General features: G+C 30.6%; 1 protein-coding gene across 2 annotated transcripts; it reads left to right on the top strand.

The window, feature by feature from the left end:
• Positions 1-759: 759 nt before the first annotated feature.
• Positions 760-14,167, top strand: LOC139528717 (Golgi SNAP receptor complex member 1-like). Of its 2 annotated transcripts, XM_071324850.1 has the most exons (9): positions 760-858; positions 4,453-4,555; positions 4,932-4,964; positions 6,456-6,540; positions 8,868-9,067; positions 10,460-10,531; positions 11,356-11,385; positions 12,034-12,116; positions 13,255-14,167. In XM_071324850.1, the coding sequence occupies exons 1-9, from the start codon at positions 831-833 to the stop codon at positions 13,377-13,379; spliced, it is 759 nt and encodes a 252-aa protein (XP_071180951.1). In that variant the 5' UTR covers positions 760-830; the 3' UTR covers positions 13,380-14,167. The 2 variants fall into 2 exon arrangements, with proteins under 2 accessions (XP_071180951.1, XP_071180952.1); XM_071324851.1 differs by lacking the exon at positions 4,932-4,964.
• Positions 14,168-14,510: the final 343 nt, after the last annotated feature.

Genomic DNA, 14,510 nt, shown 5'->3' with positions numbered 1-14,510 from the left:
CAGGAGAGGTGCATAATTTGTTCCCATGATAGGAAAGTCGACAACCTGCTTGAAAATAATCCACCTCCGAATTTGATAAATGTTGTTAAAGAGAAAGTCTAGCTTACTGATCACATGTTCCTCGGTGTAGAAAGTCTTATTTTCAGACTCGTCAAAAATTACGTTCATTACCCGAGTGATGATGTATTCCTAATTCTTTGATCATTTTTGTTGATAAGGCACTTGCATTAACAGGATTACAAAAAACTATATATTTTCCAAAATACCGCCCACATTCAACATGATGCATAATAAGAATATTGTTTGAAGCTTTGTCTGCACCAAGGAATTGTATGAATATACAATTCATTGTCTGCACTGAGAAACAACAAGATATATTATTTGTCGTGAAGAGACTTCATTGCCCCTTTATCTCCGAATACGGACTTAGGATGTCGATTCTAATAATTTTTCAACTGATGAATTTTGCATTGTATTAGCAACCTTATTGTTTTAATCGTTCTGACAAATTATTCTTTTATAAATTTATAAATCGATTTTTTAAATAAGAAAAAACTATGAAGAACCTGAGATGTAGTAGTTTCAGGAAGAACATATCAATTTTGTTTTTAATGTTGTTTTTTTATAATATTAACTGATAAATAAAAGATTTTCAAATATTGAAAACTAGGGAATAAATAACTAATTAATCAATTAACAACGTCTTGCATAATCCTGAAACTAATTAACTTTGAATTTGAACGGTTTGTATTGCTTTCCGGACTCTTCTCGTCATCAATCCGTCTTTGGTTCAAACATAATTCTCGCGAGATTACGACACCGTGGAAGTAATGGCAGATATGGGAAACCTATGGGAAGGTGCATTATTTTGCGTAGTTTACCGTGCCATGGCATACTTTGTGAAGAGAACTATACATACTTTACATTATTGATTCAATGAACATAAGGATGTCATGACTTTTTCTGAAATATTTCAAATGGCCTTTCCACAGTGCCCTTTGTTTAGTTGTTTACATCCTGTCATGACTGTTAAGGTTCATCATAAGGAATTGAAAAATATGGCCGTGTTTACACCTCCAAAATTACTATGAGTACAGACAAACTAGTACATCCAGGAAAGTTTTAAGGCATGGCAGGAACTAGATATATAAAAGTTATATGAAGTCTACGTTTCAGAAAATTATAAACTTACCTGGATTTTGATGTTCATTTTTTTCCAGTCTGCAGAAGATAGCAAAATAAACAAACACCCGAATTTCATTTGATACGGTCCACTCAGTTACACAGTTTAAACCTGTTAAATCACCTATTGTTTACAGGTGTCTATTGTCCATCTATTGTCCATTTAAATCAATACCACTCACAACATTGATTATATGAGGGGAGCTTCTCAATCGTTTTCACTACTTAGTTAATTTTTGCACCTTCTGCAGGAACGAAAAAAAAATGGATAGCAAAATCTAGAAAAGTTTATAATTTTCTGAAACATAAGATGCATTTAAAATTTAAATATCTAGTTCCTGCCATCCCTTAAAACTGTTGCAGGTGTATAGGTTAGTCTGTACTCAGAGTAAAATTCGGGGTGTAAATACGGCCATTTTAGCCCAAAGGTTATGATGAACCTTAATAAATAAATCCTAATAATTTAAACCAAACCATATGGTACCTTATATAAGAAAACAGTGTGTAAACTTACCACCTAAATGACACATTTGCATATCACACGATTCATTACATATAGTGTTATCCTGATTATAAGTAGGGGACACTCTAATTTGTTTACTTTAGTAGCTAAGTACTGTCGTACTGGTCTGAACAGAGTCGAAAGAGTATTCAAATTTTAAAAATGCATAGGAAATTTATTTCCAGTAGACAGGGCCAGATATCTGATTGCTAAGGGCTTTCCCAATGACCAATTCAAAGGCCTTAATTTGCAGTGCCTTCATGTATGTGGGCATTTTTTTCATCGGTCATCAGTAGTCCAAATAACTATGACGTCTAGAAAGACTATTTTTTTTTTTTGTTCTAAGACGCCATGGAATCCGATGAAGAACTTTAAAAATTTATTACCAAAATAAGAACCTAAAATATCCAAATCCATCAAACATTCTAAGTGACTGTCAACTTCAAAGTCAAAGGTTTCATAATCAGAAATAGAACAAAATTGGTAAAATAACAAATAAGCTAGTTGGATATCTTAAGATCTTAAGTTTGCAAAACATGTTGATGTGAGTTAAAACAAAGAATTATATACATGGTATTTGTGATTTGATAAACAACATTGTACATGCTATAAAACTTGTTTTTGTTTAAATTAAACTGGTTTTAGTTTAAGCTGAATTCACATTTCTTCCTGTGATATTTTTTCATGGTACAATATATCAAATAAAGTCCACTTACTGTAATATGGAAAAAATAGTTTTTTTAAAAGAAAACATATGGACCATAATTTGGTATTCGGCCTTTGGTTTCTTTTTGTATCCTTTTTTATAAGTTCTAAAATTTTAACTTTTATTTTGTGGGTTGTGTTGGTGTTAGAATAGTATGAATGGAACAATTGAGTTTTTCGAGAAAAAATTAATACATTTTGTTTCACCGTTTACGTGACAGGAAACCAAACAGGAAACCAATCATTATTTTCTTTATTTTGCACAATATAATTCAAAAGGCATAAATAAACACCATTACTAGTGTTACTTGCTTCATGTTAATATTTAAAATCTATTTTCAATGTTATATTAAAGTTTTTTTTAAACGTGACAGGAAACCATAAGAAACCGAAAGCATTTTTTTAGTTTTATTTTATTGCAAAATCTGCTTAAAATAATCTGAACAGTATACTTTTTCTTAAAATCCATCTTAAATGTAACAGTATTATAAAACTCCTAAATATGTGCTTGTTTTGAAAACAATTAGTACAATTTATTCAGAATTTTCCATATTTTCTTCATTGATACAGGATACCATAATCATTGTATCTTGATGTTTTGGCCAAAAAAATATATTTATATTTGATTTTGAAATTCCAGTTATATAAAATTTATTCCAAATCATTGGCAATGTAAAATTCTTTAAATCCAGTAAAGAAAAAAACTTTTAACTTGGAATTAAAATCTTTAAAATAGGCACCATGTGATATTTGTGACCTGTACACCATCTACATGGTTTCCACATTTTAACCTACTTTAGTGGGCTAAAATCAATAAAGTATTCCTTTCAAGTCATGCCTGGTAAAAGTTTACTTTTCCTTTGACAAGTTTATTGCGTTTCTGAAAAGTGTTTGCAGAACATGAATAAAAAAAAATAATTAAAAATTGTGACAAAGTTACCAACTTTGTACATTCCTAGTGTAACGGTATATTAACATGCATTTTTCATTTAATTATCTTTATTCACTTAAAATATCCAGTAATATTTACTGCTGAAGCAAAATCAATCCAACGAACATCGGCACCATGATAAGAGACGTAATTTCGATTGAATTTTCCAAGGACCCTTTACATCGTTATTGGGAAACGTAGTGTGTTTAAACGTCGGTCAAATTTGAAATCGATTTTGTCAAGTCATTGGGCATTTATTTTCACACAAGATCGTATGTAACATTATGCACATAGGAATAATAATAGACCCCCGGCAAATCTTTTTGAAAATTGTATTTTCCTTTTTTAAACAAGTCGAAACAAGTCTACAGATTATGTTTGCTAACATCCCGTTGGAAACAAAAACAATGTTTAGAACTAGTATATCGTATGTCCGGCTGTAAGGGCGTGATCACATGTTAGTCACATGTTTCACGTATGACCGGAAATGATTAGAACTTAAGGACAAAAACAATTTTAATAAATAACTGGACTTCTGTTTCGTGTGAAATGTAACGCATAACGATAACGTCATTTTCTTACTTAATTATTACGAAGATCAAAACAAGAATGTACATCATCTCTGATTTACCTGTTTGAACATCTCGCGAGAGTTCATATTTGCATATTGTTTTTAAGAATTCTATTACAACAAAGCAGATTACATCATCTAAAATTTGCGTTACGAAATCAGACACAAAAATCACGCCACTGTTCTTACATCTGCTACATAAATACTTATAGTTCTCGGCATTTTCTTCTCACTATTCTTATTGGTCGATGTTCTTTGTTATTTGAAAGCAAGAGTTACGAATGTGCCGGTGACGATTATCTATAAATCAGTCAGCGTTATGCTCTTCGGAAGCAAAAAGTAACGCGAGAAACGACACAAAAATACGGTTGTAGAATCTTTGAAATTCGTATATTTCAATTTTTTTTCTAGGGAAGAGTAGCATACACTTGTATGTTAATAAAAATAATGGCATCTTTAGATGTAGTTACAACTTTTCTTACAGTAATTCAAATTTTATCACTTTTCTATAGTTATAGGAAACGGAGCCCAATAGCAAATTATGGTCCATATTTATTTCAGATTTACGTAAACAAGCAAGACAGTTAGAGAATGAGATTGATTTGAAGCTGGTATCCTTCAGTAAACTAGGAACAAATTATTCTTCACATATTGATTATGGAAAGTATGTATCAAGTAATATTTGATTATACATGTAGATATATAATTTTGTTTTACATGTACAATTGTACATGATTGTATATCTACACATGTTATAGTCATTTGTATCCTGGCAATATTAACCAAAATGCTTACAAATGTATGTTATGTTAGATTTGGTGAATAAACTAACATGTGCTATCAAAGTGCACAAACAACAACTCATTTTTTATTTATTTAGGGTATTTCTATCTTGTTTTTCTTCAATCTATTAATCTGTTTGAATATATACAAAGTAAAATTTTCATAATCTGACATTCTAATATTTCCCTCCTCACTTTAACAAATGATAATTGCAATGTACATACGATTAATTGGTTTATTTTGTAATGATCATTTAGCAAACCAAATGAGGAACACGCATTAACTAAAAGGTAACTTCATACTATTTTACATGATGGGCAACTCATTCAACTTTCATGACATTCATACATATGATATATATACATTCATGATATAGATTCTACTACTGATCAAACGTGATACAATATTACTCCTCAAGAGACAGTTTATGTTTCAAATATAAAATAGAAGGCAGAAGTTGGGTAACTTTTGAGAGAAGAAAACTTGTATCCCAAAAAATACAAATTTACAGTGTTTGCATCTGTTTCTCCTAATGATTTTTAGATGATACATGTTTTTTAGTTGTCCTCAATTTCATTTTCAATTACTTTTAAAAACTTCATGAATCTTTTTGATCTATGAAGAATTGAGATCAACATGATCAAGTGAACCACAATTTGATAAAAAAAAATCAATTGGGCAAGGAAAATACCAATCAGCTAAAAATTAGAGAAACTGCTTACTCATTCATATACATATATGATGAAGTCCATTCATGTACTTTCCTGAGCATGGAATTAAAAGCTTCAGTACATCTCTCACAGTGGTGATGGTCATATTTAACATTTAGACTTTGAAAGAGAATAATGCTGACTCTGTAATACACATGATAGATTTGTACATGAACACAACACATGTATTTTTTAATTAAAATACAGTTTTGATGATTAAGAATGCTTAACAGAATTGAGAGAAAAAAGTGTAGGTTAATATTGGTGTTGATCTGAGGTCTGGGAGGGGACTTCAATTTTTGAATTACACTGATGCTTTATACTCGACATTTGATTTTCCTAGTAAAGTAAATTTTTACCCCTCCTTTTTTCTGTGTCTTACATTTATTTGCTGTCTGCATGGATTTATTATATAATTATAGGTTACACATTACACAATCATAGCTTATGAATTTAATGAAGTGCATGTTAAGACCTTGATGCCAGGCTAAATAATTTATGGAATGATAAAACCAAACTAAAAGTTATTATACCTTGGTATTTGCTTGTTGTAAGACCTTTCCTTTCAGTATTGCAAATTTGAGTCATGAATGCCTGTATAATAAAAGCATAGAAGATTTTTCTTGCTTTCATTATTTAATCATACTCATACACAGCTGCTCATACATATATGTATATGTATACAAATCGTTAAGTGAAGTCTTGCATCCATGATTATGTAAGCATTGTCTTCAATTCTGGTGAATTTGTCCTAGAATATCATGAGATTTATATTACAAGATGAAAAGACACATTCCAACTTTTTGAATTTTTATTTGATATATTACACCTTAGTTTGGCTTTTTTTACTCTGTAAAAAGTATTACTTGCTGAACATGCTATATGTTAATATCTTTACAATTAAAACTAAAATTTAGTTGATTATTTAGTTTCAATCATATTCAAAGTTGATTATTAATTTCAGCAAATTATGAAAATTGGTACAATATGAAATTGTCAGATATAATTTTAGCATGTATATATGTAAATATTACTATAATTAATGTTTGTTGTTAACTGATATATTTTCAGTGAGTCAGCTCCCCTTATTAATAAATCTAGTAGTGAACACATGTTTGATACAATGGCTATGGAGATTGAACAACTGTTATCAAAGGCAAGTAGTTATCTCCCCTTATTAATAAATCTAGTAGTGAACACATGTTTGATACAATGGCTATGGAGATTGAACAGCTGTTATCAAAGGTAAGTAGTTATCTCCCCTTATTAATAAATCTAGTAGTGAACACATGTTTGATACAATGGCTATGGAGATTGAACAGCTGTTATCAAAGGTAAGTAGTTATCTCCCCTTATTAATAAATCTAGTAGTGAACACATGTTTGATACAATGGCTATGGAGATTGAACAGCTGTTATCAAAGGTAAGTAGTTATCTCCCCTTATTAATAAATCTAGTAGTGAACACATGTTTGATACAATGGCTATGGAGATTGAACAGCTGTTATCAAAGGTAAGTAGTTATCTCCCCTTATTAATAAATCTAGTAGTGAACACATGTTTGATACAATGGCTATGGAGATTGAACAGCTGTTATCAAAGGTAAGTAGTTATCTCCCCTTATTAATAAATCTAGTAGTGAACACATGTTTGATACAATGGCTATGGAGATTGAACAGCTGTTATCAAAGGTAAGTAGTTATCTCCCCTTGTTAATAAATCTAGTAGTGAACACATGTTTGATACAATGGCTATGGAGATTGAACAGCTGTTATCAAAGGTAAGTAGTTATCTCCCCTTATTAATAAATCTAGTAGTGAACACATGTTTGATACAATGGCTATGGAGATTGAACAACTGTTATCAAAGGTAAGTAGTTATCTCCCCTTATTAATAAATCTAGTAGTGAACACATGTTTGATACAATGGCTATGGAGATTGAACAGCTGTTATCAAAGGTAAGTAGTTATCTCCCCTTATTAATAAATCTAGTAGTGAACACATGTTTGATACAATGGCTATGGAGATTGAACAGCTGTTATCAAAGGTAAGTAGTTATCTCCCCTTATTAATAAATCTAGTAGTGAACACATGTTTGATACAATGGCTATGGAGATTGAACAGCTGTTATCAAAGGTAAGTAGTTATCTCCCCTTATTAATAAATCTAGTAGTGAACACATGTTTGATACAATGGCTATGGAGATTGAACAGCTGTTATCAAAGGTAAGTAGTTATCTCCCCTTATTAATAAATCTAGTAGTGAACACATGTTTGATACAATGGCTATGGAGATTGAACAACTGTTATCAAAGGTAAGTAGTTATCTCCCCTTATTAATAAATCTAGTAGTGAACACATGTTTGATACAATGGCTATGGAGATTGAACAGCTGTTATCAAAGGTAAGAATTCTGCCTCCCTACATGTACTTATGGATAAATCTAGAGAAATCAGCCTCCCTACATATACCTTTGGATTAATCTAGGTGAGAACAATGGCTAAATGTCTAGTTGCAAATTTAATTATCATACACTGTAGCCATTGAGACAAAATTATGTACATTGAACATTAAATGGATCATTGAATATAATATTGAGTTTGCTTTTTGTGAAGTCAAAATTTTAATATGAAGATTTAAATTCTGCATTTGAGCTGGGTAATTGATTCCATGAATGTACCTCAGTTGAAGATTCATTGAGGGGTGGATGTATAGAAAAAGTTTGGCATTAAACCGTAAAAAATATTTAGAAATCCCTATTTCTTTAATTTTTTTTATCATTTTGGAAAAGTATGCCAACCTTTCCATTAACCCTAGATCAACCCTAATCTTGACATTTGTAGAAGTTGGACCTGTTCAATTCTTGGTACACTAGTCAAAATGACCAATCAGTGACATTGTCTCATCCTTGTTCATTTATGTCATCTGGTTGGATGGTGTTGTTTGTCAAACTCAAAATCTGGTTCTAGCAAGCTAGTTTTAAAAAAAGAGGAATCTTTTGAGGGATTAGTAAAGTTAGAAAATAATTATGATTCTTAATGTTAATTTTACAATTATTTGATATCAAAGTTATAAACAAGAGAGACAAAAGATAACCAGAGAAAAATTTTAACACATTAATCAAAAACAAACTGATAATGCCATTGCAAAAAATTTAAAAACAATCAAACAAAGATGAACAGTATTATAAATACCACATAGAAATCTAAAGACTGTGCAACCTCAAAAAGCAGTGGGATATCTCCGGTGCTCTGGATAGGGCGAGAATTCTGATTTCACATTAAGTCAATTATTAAACATTAGAAAAAGTAGTTGCATCATTTTATACCTTTTATAGCTGTTGTGCAGTATTGGTTTTGCTCCTTGTCGAATCCATAGGGTAACATATAGTGGTCACAGTTGTCATTTCGTCTCTAGTGGAGAGTTGTGTCATTGGCAATGATACCACATCTTCTAATTTTTATGACAGTAATTTTATTTTACAGTTACAAGATGTGAATGATAGAATGTCTGACTACACACAGAACATCAGTATGAGTTCACCGAGTGCTGCTCTACTTCATACCTTACAGAGACATAGAGACATTCTACAGGATTACTCACATGAGTTCCATAAAACTAAGGCTAATATATCAGCAATTAGGGAAAGAGAAGATTTGTTAGGCTCTGTCAGACGAGATATTAGGTTTGTTATATATAAAACATGTACCATGTATATAGAAGGTTTGCTTTAAATTTATAAATAAGATTTTTGGGGATATTTGAAACTTGATATGCATATCCAAAGAATTAATACTAGCTTGATTGTCTTGTTTGCTTGGGAATTTTAATATTTGAATGGAAATATTTTCTTATATAAAAAAAGAAGATGTTGATGATTGCTAATGAGATAACTCTCCAAGTGAGACCAAATGAAACAGAACTAACATTAAGGTCAGGCCAAAAAAAAAAATAGGTGTGTTTCCGGTCGCCCGACCGACCCTAATTTTTTGGCGCCGACCCTAACTTTTTTTTCCCGGAAAAAAAAAAAAAAAAAAAAATCAGGATTTTTTTCGTTTTTTTCCGGAAACGGTTTTTGTTTAGTATAGCCTTTGAATGGCATCTTTTAAACGTTTGATTTCAAATAAAATTTTAATACAGTAAGCATTTGTGTGATACAGATTGAAGTCAAACAACGCCTCGCATGGCTTCTGCTATGGCCATCAGTCAAAGTGTGTTATCAATAACAATCGATGAGTGTCCACACAGGAACGAGAAAAAAAGTATAGTAGCCCCATTTTCTAATTCTACCACCTTTATTGATATATTCAATCAGTATCATGACTTTGGATTAAAGAACAATGAATTTACTGTGACTGGAAAAAACCATGAAATATCTCCCACATTGACAGTTGGGGAAGTTGTGCAGCTTTTTAATGTGAGGGACTTTAAATTCAAGTGTGTTGTTCACAAAATACAAAAAAAACAACCGAAGCAGGCCAGTAAAAAAAAAAAAAAAAAAAAAAAAAAAATACCTACCTACCGACCCTAATTTTTTGGGGCATGCAACAGGAAACACACCTATTTTTTTTTTTGGCCTCACTGAATGGCCTTCAACAATGAGCAAAGTCCATGTCCCATAGTCAGCTATTAAAGGCCCTGAAATCAGAAAACTTATGACCTTATTAATGTAATACATAACATGTATAAGCCTAAGGAGATCTAGTATGATAGCAAATGAAGCCACTTATGATTATATGGATGATCAATACATTTACAAATCACAGTACAGCCTTTAACACTAGGCAAAAATGCACACTGTAAGAGTTATAGGCAAAGCAAATTAGTAATTCTCATGTCGTTGATGGTAAATTTTGAACTGGGTTGTTCCTATTTTAGCAATAGTATCATGAAGCATCTGGTCAATGCTGGTTACAAAAAAAAGGGAAATCAAGTAGATATATGTGAGGATGGATTGTACTGTTTCTGTGAAGAAATTAATTTTGAATGATTATTTTAACATCATAGACATACAAAGAAATGATAAACGATCTATTTTAACATATTAGACTATATTTCATATTTGTTTTATTTTCAGTGCATATAAAAATTCCTCTGGTTTGAATAGAAGAACAGATATGTATTTAAAAGAACATGATCACATACGGAGGTAAGTAAACTTATCTGATAATTTCTGATGCATAAAGAAAATAGGAACTATTTGGTGTTAGCTGGTAATTTCTGATGCATAAAGAAAATAGGTACTATTTGGTGTTAGCTCACTGGAGCTCTTATTTTACAAAGACCCAACTTAGGTGTTGCTACCTCTAACACAAAACGTTGGTAATTCTAAATTAAAAATTTAAAATGTTCTTGCAAACAATAGAAAAATACTATTTTTGGCTTCATTTTGTCAATTCTCAGATTCTAGTATTTTAGTGATCACATGTGACATATTACCACTATCGAAACTCTAAACTTTCTGCATATTGACTTTTCATTATTTAACTTTTTTAGATTTTTAGATTTTATCATTTTATCATAAATAACCTGAGATTACCTAAAGCTTTTTGTATGGTTCATGTTTTATTTCTGTGTAGAGTTTTGTGGTATGCTGCACCTAGTAGAGGGGCATTATGTTAACTGGTCTGTGCGTCCATTCATTCATCTGTTCAATGTTCATCTGTCTGTCCTGCTTAAGGTTTAAATTTTCTGTCAAGGTAGTTTTTGATGAAGTTAAAGTTCAATCAACTTGAAACTTAGCACACATGATATGATCTTTCCAATTTTAATGCCAGACTAGAGTTTTGGCCACAATTTCACGGTCCACTGAACATAGAAATGATAGTACGATGGGGCATCCATGTACTATGGACACATTCTAGTTTGTCAAATTAATGTTTTCTTTAGATTGATTTTAAGTTTTTATTTTCCCCTTATTATCTTCGCCCTCTTATATTAGAAATGATACAACTGTTTTATTTTCTATTTCAGTTCAGAAAAAATGATAGATGACCAAATAAGGTAAGTGTATAAACAAAATGCTTGATGAAACAGATTGTCGTTTTATAAAAAAAAGAATGATATAATCTAGATATATATCTGTCAGTGAAACAACTACCCAAATACATGTGTTACCAAAATACAAAGCTGAGATCTAGATTGTCCCTTGTCTAAAAGTTGAAAATGAATTTAAAGAAACAAACTCACTTGTGCTCTACACCAAAAAGATAAACCTGTCCATATATAAATGATCAGCAGTAAATTGACCTGCAGTCAAAATGACAAATAGAAAGAAAAGAAAAACAAAAAAAACAACTTCATGAGACATGTCAGTTGGAACACCAAAAAAGATGAATTTCAACTTTAAAAGATTGTTGCATTTGATCATATGGTTATGAAAAATTATCTGGACTATTCCATTAACAAATATGAGAGTGGGTACAAAGATTCCTTGAATACCCCCAAACCAACATACTGTTTTTTTAGTAATTTTGCATACTTCAAACATGTATAAATAAAGTTTGCATACTGTCAAAAATAACCAATGTCTAGAAATAATAAATCTTTCCTCGCCTCCCACATTCATTTTAAAGAGTTGTCATTGTGCTTCTTATTTAATTCTATATTCTGTTTGTCAACGATTTATATATTTTCATTTTTATTTTACAGTATAGCAATTGCAACAAAAGAAAATTTACAATCACAGAGAAAAGTTCTTGGAACAATCACACAGAAAATGAATTCATTAGCAAGTATCCTTTTGAAAACAAAATCAATACATAATTGTATTTGCTTGGCAGCATTCTTACCTACCCAGGCCTGTAAAAATTTCTATATTTCAATAAAGCTATACAAATTAAAAAAAAACCAACATGACCTCGAGGTTGCAAGAGTATATCTCTATACCACTGTACTTTGGTGTTTGAGAACAAAGGTTTATGTATGCTGAGTAGATTATGATATACAATCAAAAAATAAATTAGTATTGATGGATATTTTCATGAAGCTATTAACCAAATCAAGGTTTTCATATCATGCATATGTCTGAACTGTAGAAAAGTATGCTAAATATCCAACAGTCATTTAAATACTGTAAACCAACTTATTTATCGAGAGACTTATTGTGACAGCGAGAAAAAAAAATTAATGAATATAAATTGTTGGGAATATGTATTATTTGGATCTTTCCTTCTTTTACTACATCAGGTATATTTGAAATCTACAAACTTAAATTGCAGTGAAGTGAACTAAAAAAAGATGTAGGCCAAATTAAGTATTCATGAAAACCAGTTGGTTTACAGTTCTTGAATTTGAATATTGGTATCAGTTTTCCTTGATTGGACTTTGATCACAAACCTCAATTTCAAGTAGTAATAATTAGTGGTGAGATGAATAAGTAAGCCTGTCATAGTCTAGACATCTGGAAATATAGAATTAACAACAAATAAATTTTAGGAAAAAAAATTGTTTTTAGAAATCTAAGTGGATAAGTAAAAAAAGAAAACATGATTAAGTATATGACAACTATCCACCAGCTACCAAGTGAGAGTTATTGACATATTTATAAATACAGAATATAGCTTTCAACAAATAAGACAGAGTAGCACTTCAAATAAATAAATTTTCATCTATAAGGGACTATTTGTAGGAAAAATAATAGTTATTAAGAAATCTATGGATAAGACATAAGTGTACAAATAAGAAGGTGATTTCATATATATAGGGCAACTAACCACCAGCTACCAAGTGAGAGTTATTCTTACCAATTGGAAGTTCAGTATGATCACTGCAGCATGTAATTAAATGATATGAAACAATTTTATAAAACTAATAAGTTAACATAGCAGTGTTATTTTTATGGATATGTTTTGTTCCTTAACTAGATCTCAGATCGGTTTCCTCTCATTAACACATTAATGCAAAAAATAAACTTACGGAAAAGAAGAGACACAATAATTTTAGCGAGTGTGATAGCTACTTGTGTTATTATCTTACTGTTGTATGCCTTCCATTAGTTTATATCTGTCAATATGTGTTTATTATATTTATAAATGGTGGTTATTTTTAAGATTCATATTCCTTTCACTTTCAGATGTACTGAAAAGTAAGGAATTCTACATGTTTGATATATATGTGTGTGACCAATTTATTGTACTATTATCAGGCTAAATGACAAATGAAGGAAATACTTGCACTGGAATTATTTAAAAAAAAATATCCCATATATTGAAGTTCATTTATTATATTCCAACTTATTGAACAGTAGATATTGTTTGTTGTCTTCATTCTTTGGCTTTCTGTTTCCACTAGTTCTATCCAATGAATAACTTGATTGAATTCAGTGATCATTTCAGAAGGTCTTTTACATCTACAATCATTGTTCATATCCCATTGTTTAATTCCTATGATTTTTCATAACAAAAATGGACATTGCTATGGAGGGGTGAGGTTTGTAAATTGAATCCAGATTTAGGCTGTTAAGGGTGTGAATTTGTGAATGGTTCAAAAGTTTTTCTTGTTGAAAAAAATGTGTATACCATGAAATAAAGGGTGAGATTGTGAACATATAATTGTTGGATTTAACCATGGAATTCAAATCTAAAGGTTTATATTCAACCTTTTAGTAAAGCCCTGTTTAACGAAATTATATTACATTATTTTGATAGTTTCTGTCATGATTGAATTGTGAGTCCAGAATGACTCATCTTAGTGACCCACAGAGTTTTCTAGACATACCTCATAAATATCTTGTGGACATTCTCACACTTGCTGTTATGTATCAAGGATGTTTCTCAATATAAAATAGATTGTATGTACCAGTATTTATAATGTAGATGTTCAAATGTATCTAGATTGTATGTACCAGTATTTATAATGTAGATGTACAAATGTATCTAGATGATAATTATTCATTACTGAGTTTTATTAGTAATAAGTGCTTTGATTTAAAACTTGTTACAGTACTAATAATTATGGTGATCTAGTGTATTGGTGTAAATGAATACATGGGAACATGGTGATTGCTTGGAGTTGAATGTTAGTTGTGGATACTTTTTTTTATAAATGGCATAATATAGCTAGGAAGTGTATTAACTGATACATTTTGCAATCTGAGTTTACAGGAATGGAAATATGTGATAATATAG

Source organism: Mytilus edulis, chromosome 6, assembly GCF_963676685.1.
Source record: "Mytilus edulis chromosome 6, xbMytEdul2.2, whole genome shotgun sequence".
In the NCBI taxonomy this organism is placed as follows: Eukaryota; Metazoa; Mollusca; class Bivalvia; order Mytilida; family Mytilidae; genus Mytilus; species Mytilus edulis.
This window is presented reverse-complemented; position numbering and strand designations above follow the sequence as displayed.